The sequence below is a fragment of the Bactrocera neohumeralis genome, chromosome 5, assembly GCF_024586455.1.
Source record: "Bactrocera neohumeralis isolate Rockhampton chromosome 5, APGP_CSIRO_Bneo_wtdbg2-racon-allhic-juicebox.fasta_v2, whole genome shotgun sequence".
NCBI classification, from domain to species: Eukaryota; Metazoa; Arthropoda; class Insecta; order Diptera; family Tephritidae; genus Bactrocera; species Bactrocera neohumeralis.
Genome location: NC_065922.1, coordinates 19,933,425 through 19,949,379, shown reverse-complemented (window position 1 = coordinate 19,949,379; position 15,955 = coordinate 19,933,425). Strand labels below are relative to the sequence as shown.

Sequence of the window (15,955 nt, the reverse complement as noted above, 5' to 3'; positions counted from 1 at the left end):
GGATTTCCCAGCGTTAGAGCAAATGTTTATTTCTCTTATGTTTATATATGCATTTATGCCTGTGTGCCATGCCCGCTTGTTGTCATTTATTTAAATGAACGTTTTATTTATGGGTGAGAATTAGAAGATAGTTGCCATGTCTGGGAAAAGTTATTTGAAATTCCTATCCGAGAATAGCAACAATGACTATAATTCTAGTGACAGTGTGCAATTTTGTAATTATTTTTTCTCTCAAACAATTACCATATTAAAATATGTAGTGCGGCACGCGATTTTCATGCGAGCATTCATTATAGTAGAAGCTGATGTGAGTATCATTTGCAATCTTTTATTATTGAGTGGCATGTTCTGCTGCATATGAAGGACTTCGCGGTTTAATGTGGCCTCTAAAAAGTCATAAAAGTGACTTAAACGGGGAGGTTCAACCGTTCCACAAGACAATTTGAATACAAATCAAGCAGCAAATGGAGTTACTGGTATTTATTTTAATAGTTTAATGCCAGTGTCATATAGTCATAAGCTGTAAATACAATCGCATGCCAGAATTTTAATTACTCCTCGACTTTTAATCTTGAATGAATTTCTTGTAGTGATTTCCTTACCAAAATACATAGCTCTTTTGAAAAGTTAATGGGAGATTGAGTTCAATCCGGTAGTCCACATTTTTGTTCTAGAATATGCACTTCCTGCGGTCCTATACTCCAATAAGTTGCAGTTTCTTTTTTCTAGTTATTAAATTTTTTACTAACCACTTTTAAGGCACATTTTTAAATTTTTTTCCTTTCTACAAGTTTTCTCAGTGTAATGTCGTTTTTCAACACTCTAAAGCTGCCCCAATACCGGCAGTTCTTCGGTAAATCCACACAGCTCAGTTTTAAATTCATTTCGACCCAGTAGGGAAGCTTATATCTTCGCATAGAATACTGATATATATAAGCGAATTAAAGAGATATATTTGTAGAGAGAAACTTCTAGTGATCTAACCTCATCATATCCTTAAAAGGATTATTATTAAATGTACAAAGATAATTTATACATTTCTAATAAAGTATTCTATGGATTTAACGGTCCACTGAAATATATTACTTCTGGAGAAAATAGCCTGGAGCGGCTTTCTTGCAACCAGAGCATACAAGTATGGCGAAGCTATTGTTAAAAACGGTTTTACAAGTAAAATTATTTCTCGGGGTGTGATACTATATTTATTACTAAGATCTGTAGGAAGAAGCTTAAAGGTATGGCTCTTTAGGCAAGTTGACTTGATACTCTGTTCTTAAAAACCAAGGGAAATGCAAATATTACTCCTAAACTCCAAACACTTGAACTACATAATTTAGGTTCTTTCTTGGAAATTATCATATGATAATATTTGAATGAACTGCATGCGAAAATAGAACATATAAAAATACTTTCTTCCAAGATTTGTATACACGAGCTTGCTTGAAACATAGTGCTTCCAATGGAATCAGGTTGCAGAATCATTTAGAATTGTTGTAAAATCGTTTTGGAGTTAGGTTAGTTGGCTGATCAAAGATCGCGTGCGGACTGTTATATGTAGCCATAGAAAAAGAAGAAGAAGAAGGTGGAACTTATAAATTAGCAAAGCGCTTAGTAGCCAGTACAGGTTTGCACAGGCGTTTAATTTCCATTCCCGCCAGTTCTATGGGATACCTGATATGGGATCCCATATGCGGGCCAGTCAAGTGCTGAGTTGTTTTCACCTCATCTTCTTCCATACATATTCTGCAGCTGGCGTCTGGTAGGATTCCCAGGCTTACTGTTAAAAACCCCGCACCCAGGGGTGGCTAGCCTGAGTGAGAACAAAGGTATCACTAGATCTTTTGCTATCGATCTTGGGCCAAAAGGCTTTTGCGTCATCGCATGTACCGATGGTGGCCCTGCGTTGGCCAAGTTTCCGCGAATCCCAGATATCTAGTAGTAGAATACACGAGGATACGGGAGCACCGACCCGCTCCAATTCTACCGATAACGGTTCTAGGGTGACTTTTCCTGCTGATAGAGAGCTCCTGACAGTAAGTCCCTCCACCAACCTTCCATCAAGCTTTGACCCATCCGTACAGAAGCTCACTGTCCCTCTCCTTCAACTGCTTCTTCCCACCCACAACTGCCCTCGCCGGTATATTGGCAGTGAAGGAGCCGCCAGAGTTCGGTTTGGCGACTCTATGAAGTCAAAGTGAGTGAGGATTTCCGAGTGGTCAGACATGTGTTTTTTTGAAGTCTGATTACGTGTTAGTTATCTGAGTCTGACAGCAACTTTCGCAGCCATACACCTTCCGACGAAGTCTATGAGCTATATGTTCAAGATGGCGTTAAGTGCCGTGGTTTGAGTGGAACTTAATCGACCACACATGCTGATAAGCGTCGCTTGTTGAACGCTCTCGAGTTTATTTGCAAATGTGGCCTTTTCTAGAGCCCTCCACCACATAAAGACTCCATAGAACATAATAGGCTTGACTATGGTGTTGTAGAGCCAGAGAACCATTTTTGTTGAGAAATCCCACCTTTTGCCAATGGCTCCTCTACAGCAGTACAAAGCAATCGATACTTTTTGCTCTCTCTCTCTCTCTCTCTCTCTCTCGGATTCCATAAAAGTTTCCTGTCCAGGATAAACCATAGATATTTCACTGTATCCGCTGGTTGTAGACAGATATCTATAGCTCAAAGCCTTCGTACTGCTAGCTATAATTAGGCTAATCACTCTTCGTCAAAATCTCTAAAACGTATTTAAGTATGTAGATGAGAGTTTCGACTGGTTTTTTTTCTCAGTAAGTCAAAAATTTGTTAGAAAAAAGTCACAATCTAACATTAACAATAATTTTTGGGGGCTCCTAATAACTTTTTCGTTTGGGTTGCTCGTTATTAATCTATCTTACGAGTATTCCTCATTATCATTTTTCAAAATTATTTACTAAATAGTTTTAAAAGTAAATATATTGTGCGCTTTAAGCCGAGACAGATATTTTCGAGTCGAGTGAATGTTCTCAATTAATATTTGAAAAATGTCAGCATCAGATATTCTTCTATATTTTTTAAAAGCTAAAATATCCACATATGCATGCTCACCTTAATATATTGAATACCAACTTTGACTTTATAGAATGCAGAAATTTTATAATTTCCTGCACTTCAAAAACTTTCTGACAAATTATTTTCATATATACTGCAAGAGACTATGAAATGCCAGACTTACATTCAAGTGTTTGTATGTATGCATGCATGTGCACACATATCGTCGACATTCGCAAACAATCAGGCTACCTTGTCAGTTGCAATTGCATCGTATTTGCCGTTGCATTGCATGTTAGCACGATGTTGCACGAGAGTCATGGCCGTGTACTTCTGATTTTATTATTTTTAATTTTTTTCCGAATTTTTATTGTTGGAATTTTCTTAGTTTTAGCATTTTCAATGCTAGCAACAAAATTTTCTAGGGATACTAGAAATACTGCGACTACAACAACAACCATAAGAGAGTGTGCTTTGCCGGCATAAATGAAATATGAAAGCGGTGCCGGTTGGGCAGACGTGCCCTTATGGAGTTACGAAATTGGCTTCAGCAAATGCCACTTAGAATGCGAAAGAGTTACGTTTTCGATATGTGTATGTGTGTATGTATATCTACATATTATATTCACCCAAAGTGTCTAAATCAAAATCGAAAATTTATGATAAGGTCAATGCTGTTATTAAGTATTCCATCTCTGTAGCTTTAAAATATTGATGGAACTTGCTTTATAGTCATTTTGAGTGCTGTGATTTGTGCTCTAATAAACTCAGTGAAATGAGTAAATTGCAGAGTTTAAACTCCGTAGCAAGTGAATAGCTCTAGAAACTCTACTTCTACTTTTATTGAGTTATAAGAATATAATTTGATTTAAAGTTACTCCAAAAATGTTGTAATAAAAAATTATGTAAAAATATTATTATATATAAAATAAAATTATATAAAATTTAGTATATGTATTTTTAAAACTTTCAGTTGTAATGATTCTGTTGATGAATTATTTTATGATTAGTTTAAATACGTACTTTGATATTTTATTTCATATTTTTCCAATCTAATTTTACATGCGATTTTGTATTCAAAACTGAAACCTCTTTATGATTTATGGATTTCGGAAGTTTCATGTGCAAATTAAGTCGCGCGCAGAGGTTGCTCATACGCCCAGTGGGTCTTTTTTTACCAATGCTACTAGTATATCGTAGTGTGGTTTTATAAATAATTATAAATTCGCTGATCTAATATGAGCATGGTTGCTTTCAGAGCTCTTAAAAATTAATTAATTTGCAGTTAAATATGTAAAACTTGCCAGAGTGGAATCTTTACTTAAGTCGCTTTTAAAGTAACAAACTATTATGGTAGAATCAAAGCCAGGGTAAAACCTTAAGATGTTAGACGTCAAACAGGGGATCGGGATGTGAACAATTTTATCTCTACTTATAATCTATATAACTTATACACTAATCGATATATTCAGCATAAGGTTTGTTAGAAAAACGAAAAATATCATACGTAGTACATGCGAGTTGGTGTAGCATCGACCAGATTTTATCTATTAGCTATTATCATGCCACATACCAAAAAAATGTTCCCAGAGTTTCATTAAGGTATATCATATAACGGGTTTTTCAATTAGAGTGCTATAACATTTTTTTTAATAAAACAAAAACGGTTTGGGATATCAATGAAATTCTTTATTTCTGTGAAATTAAATTTGATGCCATTATGTATGGAACTCTTCTTTTGCATGGCTACCACGGGCACGCTTGCAGAAGTCCAGACGCTGAACCCAATTTCGACGGTTTTCAAGCATAAATCGGCCGTTAGCTGCAATTTCACGTTCGATATTCGTACGAAGTTTATCAATCATCGCTGGCTTGTTGGCATAGACCATAGACTTGACGTAGCCCCACAGGAAATAGTCTAACGGCGTCAAATCGCAAAACGGCCAGGCGGCCAATTGACTTGGTCATTTCGAGAGATAACACATTCATCAAACTTGGTTTTCAATAAATCGATTGTGACATTCGCTTGTGGCTTGTGGCGCCGTCCTGTTGGAAGTACATGTTGTCCAAGTCTTTATCGTCCGATTCGGGCCAAAAATATTCGGTTATCATTGAGCAATAGCGATTCCCATTCACAATAACGTGCAGGTCTTGATAATCATGGAAGAAGCACGGCCCAATGACGCCGCCGCTCCATAAACCGCATCAAGCCGTAATTTTTTCGGGATGTAATGGTGATTCATGGAGCGTGTACGTTTGTACTTTCACAGGAATAAAGAATTTCATTGATATTCTAAACCATTTTTGTTTTATTTAAAAAAAAAACTTTTGCAGCGCTCTTATTGAAAACCCCACTCTAAAAGTTGGGGCCACTGACTCCGAATTTCGGTAATAAATTTTAGTAATTTCGACTCGTTGTTGGATCGCATATCATTCCAGGATAAAATGGCAAACCTTACTGAAGAAAAATGTCAAAAGAGCAGAAAAAAATATGGCGACGTTTGCTGACCCTATCGGTCTACTTTTGTAAAAACCCATTGTTATTACCAATCATATGAAGCAAAGTCGGCCGGATGTTCGGAAATACTTATAATAGTGGAAGCTGGCTCAAGTTTTCGCCCAATTTTAGTTATTTTAGGCAGGAAGATACTCTGTTATGATAGGCATTAAGATAGTCTGTTATGAGTAAAAGACGTTTTGTAATTATACACTGAACAGGGTATATTAAGATTGTCACGAAGTTTGTAACACCAAGAAGGAAGCGTCGGAGACCCTATAAAGTATATCTATAAATGATCAGTATGTCGAGCTGAGTCGATTTAGCTATGTCCGTCTGTCTGTCTGTCTGTATATATACGAACTAGTCCCTCAGTTTTTAAGATATCGTTTTGAAATTTTGAAAACGTCATTTTCTCTTCAAGAAGCTGCTCATTTGTCGGAACGGCCGATATCGGACCACTATAACATATAGCTGCCATACAAACTGAACGATCGGAATCAAATGCTTGTATGGAAAACTTACACATTTGACAAGATATATTCACGAAATTTGGTATATATTATTTTTTAAGGCAACAATGTAATCTCCGAAGAAATTGATCAGATCGGTTAACTATAGCATATAGCTTCCATACAAACTGAACACATAGTTACTAACAGAAATGCACCTGTGAAGGGTATTTAGCTTGGGTGCAACAGAAGTTAACGTTTTTTCTTGTTTTCATTGAGATAACTCAAATATTGGCCGATAAAAACTGTAAAAGGTCACCCTGAAGTTCAAAAATCTTTATATTAGGTATATGGGAGCTAAGGGAAGTAATGATTCGATTTAACCCATTTTCGATACACAGAAATACTATTGTCAGGAAAAGTTTCTGTCTGAATTTCAATTGTATATCTCACACATTGACCGATATTTTCGAACAAAAATCAACTATAGATACTGGTGTCCACATATTCGATACTTAGGGTCTTGAACAGTTTTGGTTGGATTTCAACAACTTGTCGTCATAAAGTGGCATACACTAAAGGCATTATTCGTGCAAAGTTGTATCCCATTATATTAATTGCTTCTTGATTTGTGTACTGGAAACTGAACGAATCAAGTGGAATTTAAAATTGTGTTATATGGAAAGTAGACATGGTTGTGGTCCGATTTCACCCATTTTCACACTGTGATATAAGAATGTAAAAAAATGCCACCCACAAAATTTTGTTGAAATCGGTTGCTCACGTCCCGAAATATGGGATTTCAACAAAAAGTGAGCGGTGCTACGCCCATCGTCCAATTTTCACACCAGCTGCTAGTAAGCTCTCTTATAACATCTCGGTGGTAAAATTTAATGTCTCTGTCGTTATTAGTTATTGATTTATTGCAATTTTAGTACCTTTAAATGGGGAGTGAGCGGGGTTATCTTCCGATTTCGATTTTTCGCACTGTCAGTAGGAGCTTTTATAATATTTACGCTAAGCAAATTTGGTTGTTGTAGCTTAAGTGGTTTTGGGGATATATACATTGAACTTATTAGAGCGCGGAGCCACGCCCACTTTTTCAAAAATTTTTGCACAAAAGATGACCCTTGCTACTGCGATTCCCTGTGCCAAAGTGCGTCTAGAGGTTTATATCTTAATTTAGTGCTTAGTTATGGCACTTGATAAGCTTTATGTTAATGGCAATTTGTGGACGTGGCAGTTGACCGATTACGCCCATCTACGAACTCGTAAATTTTTTTGTACTTGGAAACCCGCATACTAAATTTCATATCTAAATTTTGAATCTAGTTGCACGGACGGACGGACGGACAGTCAACCGGATTTCAACTTTTCTCGTCAACATGATCTTTTATCTATATACATATAACCCTATATCTATAATGCTTAGTTTTAGGTGATACATTCAACCGATAAATGAACAAAACTATTATACTCTGTAGTAACAGGTTGCAAGACATAAAAGATCTTTTTCCCGTATTAAGTAACCTTGATTCGACGTGTATGTTTATTTCCAGAAAAGCCTGGAGCAAGTACAAGGCAACAGTCGAAACAGTGGACTGCACCCGGCGAAACTTTTTCGGGAATACAAATGGCAGATTCAATTAATAACGACTACTTGTGGAAGACCTTACGGTTACTTTATAAAGCCGAATATTTGTGCTAACTAATATGTGCGAAAACAGAATTTTTCTATAAACCAAACGATATTATTTAATTTTTTGTCAAACCTTTTAGGTATATACATTTTTTTTAATTAATTATTTTAAAAAATTTTGTGGTCAAGAAGATCAAGCGATATAAAAAATATGAATATGTTCATTTGCATACTAAAAATCTAAAAATTGCATTCAAAGAAAATTCCCACATTTGCCACCCCTAACAAAATAGTTTTAACACACATATGTATAATCTTAACGATTACTTTAAACAATTTCTCATTATAAAAGATAATTAAAGAAATCTCTGTATAATTACCGCTTAATGTAAGGCATAGAGTGAAGAGTAGCATGAAAACCGATTTGTGTTGCGACTCCATTGTCCTTATCCGCACCACGACAAGTTTCCGGCAACAAGTTTTGCGATTCCTCGGCGATGAGAGGTGAAGTGAAGTGCCTGCTCACTTGCGCTCGACGACACTGGAGACTGCCGCTGTTAGCTGGGGGCGCCACTTAAAAGTGACTTGCACTGGTGATGTTTAATATGGAAATTTACTGCTATTCTATTCTATTTCCACTTTCCACTTTTTTTTGCTATTTTTTTCGTCACACGGAGCTGAACAATGCTTATGTGTGGGAGTGCTTTGTGTTGTTGTGTGTTTGTAAGATATAATCAAACGACAAATTGCGCATAAAAGTCGAGTGGTTGTCAGTTTCTTCTTTTATATAGTTTATATAATTTTATACACATATGCTTTATATATTTGTATGTACATATGTATGTTAGTAAATATGTGGGCGCGCTCAAATGTTGCCTTTATTATGTTATTAAGGTACTAAAAGTAGTTTGTTTGTATTTAAGTTGAATTTTTTTTTTTTGTAGGTTATGTTCTGCTGCATAAGTTATATCACAGTGAGGGGAATTAGCACGAAATTCTTTGTATAGAATTTATAGATTTTTTTTAACTTTTTAATATAAGAAATTTATTATATAATTCATTAATTTTTTTTTCTTGCTTATTTATATACATATTTTATAATTTTTTATTCGATTTTAATTTTTTTTAACTTCAAGTGGCACTCTTTTTTATTATAATGTTCATATATGTATGTATAAACATATTATATAATTTTTCTAGCTGCACAAGTGTCAATTTAAATACCGTAAATCTCATTAAACGACAGCAGTGTGCTTGTTATGCGTGGAATTCGTTCGTCAAGACACTGTGGAAGTGTCGCCCTGGCGCGCACAGCTTCTTAAATGGCGCTGAGGTGTGACTGGGCGTATGATTGTTCTACTATTGTTGTTGCTGCACTTAAGTTGTTGCCTCAACTATTATTGTTGTTGCTGCCTCAACTATCGTTATTGCTGCTGCATATATGTATGTATGTGTCTGTGTGTTGGTGTTTGTGTTGCTTTTTAATGCACACTCCGCCATCCGCACAACTGCCTACACACTTTAAATTATTCAATTTCTATAAATTATATGCCACAACAATGCGCACACAAACGGCGACAGACAGACAGACATTCCTTCCATACAAATTGTTGTTCATTTGATACTTTTGCTTTTTTTTGTTACTTTAGTTTGCCTTTCTGTGCTCGCACTTCTCTGTTATTATTTGATTTTCGTTTTTCTTATACTTGGCATTGATCGTATTCACTGACCGTTAGATGGTTTGTTTTTGTTTTCGTTGCACTTTTTTAGTTGCAGTTATTTACTTTACACAAGTAACTGTGCATTTGTGGTGCTTTTGTTGGCTGCTGTTTTGGCTGGTAGAAATTCAATGGAGCCAAAGTGATACAGACGCTCACCACTGAGACGCTTTTACATATATACTCGTACATACATACTATATACTTTGATGTTCGTATGTCTTAGGGTGCGCCAAAAACTAGTTTATCGTATTTATGGGTTAATCGTTTCCAAACTAAGGATATATCCATACATATTTAAGGAATAACCAGCAAAATTTTAGAAGGAAAAAATTAATATTTTTCGAATTGCACGCGATCTCCGACGATGATTCTTAGTGATTGAAACCTATAAAAAAAATCTGACTAGAAGATATGGAACAGATAGAGTACACTCGAAATGTGAAGGGAACACTTCTCTAACCTGCTAAATGGCAGAAGCAATACTGTGACGGACGAAGAAGAACCCATGCTAACAATCTACAGCTCTAAGTCGGCTAAAGAACAACAAAGTCCAAGGTGCCGTCGAATTTTAAATTAATTAAGCGAAGACTGAATTCACACTCGTCTGTAATAAGATACATTCTATGATATTTAGGAAAGTACATTTATAACCAATACCCCGAATTTTCGTGATCCTTTAGAATTGAACATAGATTCGGTCCCCCATACTGTCTTCTTTTCCATAGCTGCGTGGAATAGCAATTGATAAGCAAGCATTTTTGAAATCACTAAAGTGTACCTATTAAGGTTTCATCGAAGATAGTAAAAGAATGCCTTGCTCTCTTAGTGGATTTAAGATCCTCTTTTACGATAAACCTGCAATGGGTTCCAGGACACAGTGATATTCCTGGCAACTGTGAAGCAGATGAACCAGCCCTACAATTAGTCTTGGACAAAGAGGTCAAAAAGGACGTCGTCAGACATGCACCCCTACGTTGGTCTCGAATCGAAGGAGATTCTCGCGTGGAGCATTTATAGAGTTTATAGCGTATAAAGTTCGTTGTTCCATCTTCTTCGATACTCATCGCTCACGCGAACGGCACCAAAGATCTTGCGAGGAACATGTCATCTCTTGTTGTCATCGTCCATATTTCTGTGCTTAATATAGGATAAGAATAATGAGAGACTTATAGAGGGCAAGAGTTGTTCTGTGGTTTATATCTAGCATTAGATTATTGGTACAATTTATGCTGCTTCCGAGATGTACAAAGTCCTTAACTTTTTTCAAATTTATAGCTGTCAACAGTGACGCAGTTCAGTAGACCCATAAGTCCAACCTCTTTCGCTTCTTTTTAAAGGCTTGAAAATACTACGCTGACGGTTCTGTTGTTAAGGCCTATGATTTCACTATCACCTGCGTATCCCAGTAGCATGTTACTTTTAGAGTATACAGTGCCACATCGGTTCAAAATAGCGGTCAGCATTATATTCAAACAGACGCTCGAAAGAAAATCAGCCTGTCTAACACATCGTTTGATATCGAACGGCTCGGAGAGGTCTTTCCCGATTTTCACGGAGCTGCTGGTCGTGCTCACCGTCATGCTGCATAGCGGTATGAGTTTCGCATGGATATCAAATTTAGACATGGTGTCGAATAGGCAGCTCCTATAAGTGCTGTCGAAAGTAGCTTTGCAGTCGACAAAAAGGTAATGAGTATCCCTCTGTTTGTCAAAAGTCTTCTCCAGGTTTTTACGTATTGTGAAAATTTGGTCTATGGGGGATTTGTCAGGTCTTCAGCAATGTTAAGTTCTAATAAGTTTATTTACAATGGACTTAAGTTTCGCACAATACTGTCGAGAGAACTTTATATGCGATATTAATAGGACTGATTCCACGATAATTTACGCAGACTGCGGGATCTCTCTTCTTGTGGATAGGACAGAGTACACTCGTATTCCAATCATTGGGCATGTATTCATCTGACCAAATCATGCTTAGCAGCTGGAACATGCACCTATCCAGCATCTCGCCGCTGGCTTTAAACAGCTCATCTTGTAATCTATCGGCTTTTGGGGTTTTGTTGCCGACTTGCCGACTTAGAGCTATTTTCACCTCCTCTTGGTCGAGTAGTGGGACGACAATGTTGTCGCGGAAGATTGTTGGTGCGGGTTCTTCTTCCACTGTCGCAGTATTACTTCCGCCATTTAGCAGGTTCGAGAAGTGTTTCCTTCACATTTCGAGTGTACTCTATCTGTACCATATCTTCTAGTCAAAATTTTTTTGGTTTAAATCATGTAGAAAGCTGGAATCACGGAGAACCGTCACAGATAGCTTGTAATTCGAAAATATTTAATTTTTCTTCCAAAATTTTGCTCGATATTCCTTAAATATGTATGAATTTGATATATCCTTAATTTTCAGATGATTGATACCGTAGTTTTTTCAATTTGTACAAATGCGTTTTAAGCTGCTTTGCAGGGATATTTTTTTCTTAGCAAATCGAAAGGATTGGTTAGTTTTTGGCTCACCTTAATGTATGTATATACCCTATGTAATAAGTATATATTTACATATGTATAAATATAGCTAAGTTTATATGTATGTGCGGCACATTCCTTTTTGGCCCGTTATCTTCTACTGTTGGCGCAATCGGAAAGTGAGTTGCAGCAAATGCACCGTAAATTTTGTGGTTATAGTGCAGCTGCGCCTCTAGAGCCTACCAATATTTTTTATTATTTTACCAATGCCACTGCAGTCACAACGACATGAGTAGAGCAGTGTGAAATGAAATGCAACTATTTGTGACATAATCCGAGGATTTAGAGATAATGAAGAAGGGAGGCAAGTAATGTACTAAATAAGTAAATAAAATAGTGGTTAGTTGGTAGGTTGCGTGGGTAAAGTGGGTGATTGTTAGGACAACTGACTGAAAACGGTAATATACTTAGTTCAGAGATCATTATGCTCTGCAGCTCTTTATGTTCATGACCAAATACACCAGCCTTATTGCAAATATAGTTCATCAGAAATTCCAATATACATACATATGTATCTATCTCCCGGTCGCGGATTGACTAACAAGCACCCGGAAGTTGTTTAATTACAACCAAGCGTAAGTGAAATGAATTTGGCTAAGTTGGTAGGACTGTCCTTAATTTCTATGCCAAAAATGAGCGCGATCTGACATCCAGTTTGTTTACAGCAACTGCTTAAGTCGGTACACCTCAGTAGTGAGTTGCGATTTTTACAATGGATAAAAATATCGAACAAAGAATTTGCCTCAAATTTTGTATTTCTAACCGAATTTGTGCGCGGAATCATTGTGAAGGTTGGAAAAGGCTTACGGTGATTCAGTTGTATCGAAAACTCATGCCTACGAGTGGTACAAAGCCTTCAAAGACGGTCGTGAGATCGTTGAAAACATGCCTCATTCTGGACGATCTTCGATCTCTTCAACTGCTGAAAATATTAAAAAAGGAAAGGATATGTTTGAAAATCGTCTGGCAAGTGTTAGAGAGATGGTAAGAGAGCTCGACTTCTCTCGCAATTCCATTCGAATGATTTTTGTGGATATATTGGGTGCGAGACGTGTTCTTGCGCGACACGTCCCGATAAAACTGATTTTTTTTTTTTTAAAGTACCGTCTCTACTACGTCGTACAGGTCTCTTTGGGCATGCTTGATCGTACAAATTCGGAGCCATTATCGGAATGGAAGAAAAAAAAAACCAGGCAAACCGAAAAAACTACGCCAAAGGCGCCTAAAAATCAAGGTGACGCTCATTGATGTTTTCGATATTTGTGGTTTGGTGCATCATGAATTTGTTCCGGCGGGACAGACGATCAATAAGGCTTTCTATCTAACCGTATTGAGAAGTTGGCGGTAGAACATGCCTTGAAAACGGCTGGAATTGCGGAAAAATTATAGACTTTACACGTGGATAATGCACCATCGCATCGAGCCACGATTGTGACCGAATTCAAAGCCAAAACCGCAATAAATACCATCGATCAACCGCCGTATTCATCAGATTTGGCTCAGTGTGATTTTTTCTTGTTCCAAAAACTGAAATTGCCGCTCCGTGCAATCCATTTTCAGTAGTTCGAAGAGATAAAACGAAATTCGCTGAAGGAGTTAAAGGCCATTCCAAAAAAGTGCTTATGAAAAGTGTTTCGAGGACTAGAAAAATCATTGGCATAAGTGTATTACATCTGATGGGGACAAAATAAATATTGATGAATAATTAAACATTTTACGTTTTATTTACAATTTCCGAATACTTTTTTGTTACAGTGTATGTAAATTTTTGATTTATTTATTATATGAAGCACTACAGCTCTCTAGTAGTTTAATTAATATAAAAAGGAGTATGCTTCACTCTAACTGCCATTACAATGCATTGATTGCTCAGCCTGCAGGCCTTTATTTAACTGTCAATCAGTCAATTTACGACTGACTAGTTGGCATTATTGACGTTTTTTTCTTCCTGCTAGCTGGCCAACAGCTTCAACGAACTGCAAGGATATGCGTGCCGCACGCGCTTTATAATAAATATATATAGATGTACGTATATATGTAAGTATGTATATATTAATTGATTTTTTCTAACGCATTTGTGTTTTTATTGGCAAGGCATGTAAAAATATGGATATTTAACTTTATATTTTAATTTTTTTTTTCGCTTGGCTGCAATTATTTGTTAATTTTTAGTGTTTTGTCAGCACATCAAATATGCACTTGTACATAAATCGGTATATAATATATATACATATTACATAGGTATATATGTGTAGTTGCTTATATCGCTTTACAATGTGTGTTGAGTACTTTTCCTACTCTGGTTTTAAGGACCTGCTTGCCTGCCAACTCACTTTTTTCTCGCCCATGCGTGACCCTGATTTCTTTCATTTGCCACAAAGCGCGTTTTTGTTGCAGCTTTTTATTGTACTGTTCTCATATAATATTTATATTGAGTGCTTTTGCGCTTTGACTTTGATTTTTCTTCTACTTTTTTGCTTTGTTTTTTCTGATTTTCGCTTTGTTTTTGTTTTTGCTCCTTCTTGTGCACCAAATATTTACAGCGTGTGCAAAATTACCGAAATGTCAAATGGAATGCGAGTTTATTGCTGGCAGGTGACTGCAATAAAAACAACAATGCACGAATTAAATCACACGAAATTTCCTAAGAAGCGCACACACATACAAATGCGCCTGCATACACGTAAGTATGTATGTAAGCAGTAAGGCATTGCAAGGAGCAGATGCGTGCAATGAATGGACGCAAAAGCAGACGCGCTACGAAGGACACACACACACAGACACGCAAAAACATTTTGCACTTTATTTTCGTTAATAATTTTTATGATTTTTTGCAAGTTTTTATATGTATATGTGTGAATCCTTGCTTATTTGATTATTATATTTGAAGCGCGCGCGTTAAATACCCAGTCAACGGGACCAAGTCCTTGCGAAAACGTCCAATTGAGGCGAAGCTTAAAAAGAAACTGACTGATTTAGTGAGCTGCTGCTGCTCGTATTAAGTTATTTGCATTGAGATGCCGTTATTCGCCGTTACCGACAGCGACAACGACGCAAACGAACACGATGCGCGCCGAACAAATGAAAGTCGAACAAAACAGTTAATTTTCGCTGCAACCAACATGTTGTAACATATGCTGACATGTTGAAACTTGCTGATATACATACATGCATTTATACCTGTATGTATATTAATATATGTACATATGTATGTACTATATGGTATCAAGTGTATATGTATGTGCTTGCAGTCGGTGTAATGCTTCCGTGATATTTGTTTACATTGCAGGCAAACGTCAGCGCTGTTGCTAACAGTTGCTGTAATCATACCTACACGTGTATGCATAAATGTGTGTGTTTGTGAGCTTTCTTCATTACTTTAGCAAAAAGCTCAGCGCACTTTCACACACACACACACACACAAACTTTCCCGCATACCTCAGCCGTAGCATCAATTTACTTTCTCGTTTCGGTTACTTTTAAACACAAAGCACAGCCTTTACATGCCTTTATTGCGTTTGTGTACGTGTGCCATTTTCCACTTGAGTGGAACGTAAATTCAACCAACCCACTAAAAGTAAAATAATAAAAGTTTAAGTGGCCACTTTTTGGCGTTTCAACACTGAGCAGACCACTGACCACTCGAAGTCCTGCAAAGTTCTGAAGGCTACTACCGGCGAACGTAACTGGTTAATTAACATTGCAGTTGGCTGCAGAAGAGCTGTGCACGTTATGGAAAATACTTACAATACAACATATAAACATAAATAAAAAACATTAAATGTTTGATGGAATGGCTTAAATTGGAATATGTTTTTTCACCTAACGGTTGTATGTATAACCTAAAACTATGCAAGATAGATATAGGGTTATATACATACAGTGCTGTGCATACGCTAAGCAACTCATCCCAACTTTCAAAAAATTGTCAAATTACTCTTAAATAAACAGTCATCAGGTAAACGTTACAATATTTATTGATAGCTTAGGTGAAAACAAAAAGAATACGTAACAACAAAACTTGTACTTTATTCTTTTACTGTTAAATAAAAAACAAAAACAAAATCAATCCAATAATAAGCTGTGCATAATCTAAGCAATTT

General features: G+C 36.6%; 1 protein-coding gene across 12 annotated transcripts in view; it reads right to left on the bottom strand.

The window, feature by feature from the left end:
• Positions 1-14,857, bottom strand: part of LOC126760767 (uncharacterized) — a 33,305-nt gene extending 18,448 nt beyond the window's left edge. Inside the window, exons 1-3 of one of the 12 annotated variants that reach the window (XM_050476651.1) lie at positions 14,759-14,857; positions 14,090-14,451; positions 7,996-9,450 (exon numbers count right to left, since the gene is read on the bottom strand). In XM_050476651.1, coding sequence (XP_050332608.1) covers positions 7,996-8,056 — 61 coding nt within the window. In that variant the 5' untranslated portion in view covers positions 8,057-9,450; positions 14,090-14,451; positions 14,759-14,857. The other 11 variants (XM_050476652.1, XM_050476655.1, XM_050476653.1 and 8 more) reach the window with 11 other exon arrangements.
• Positions 14,858-15,955: the final 1,098 nt, after the last annotated feature.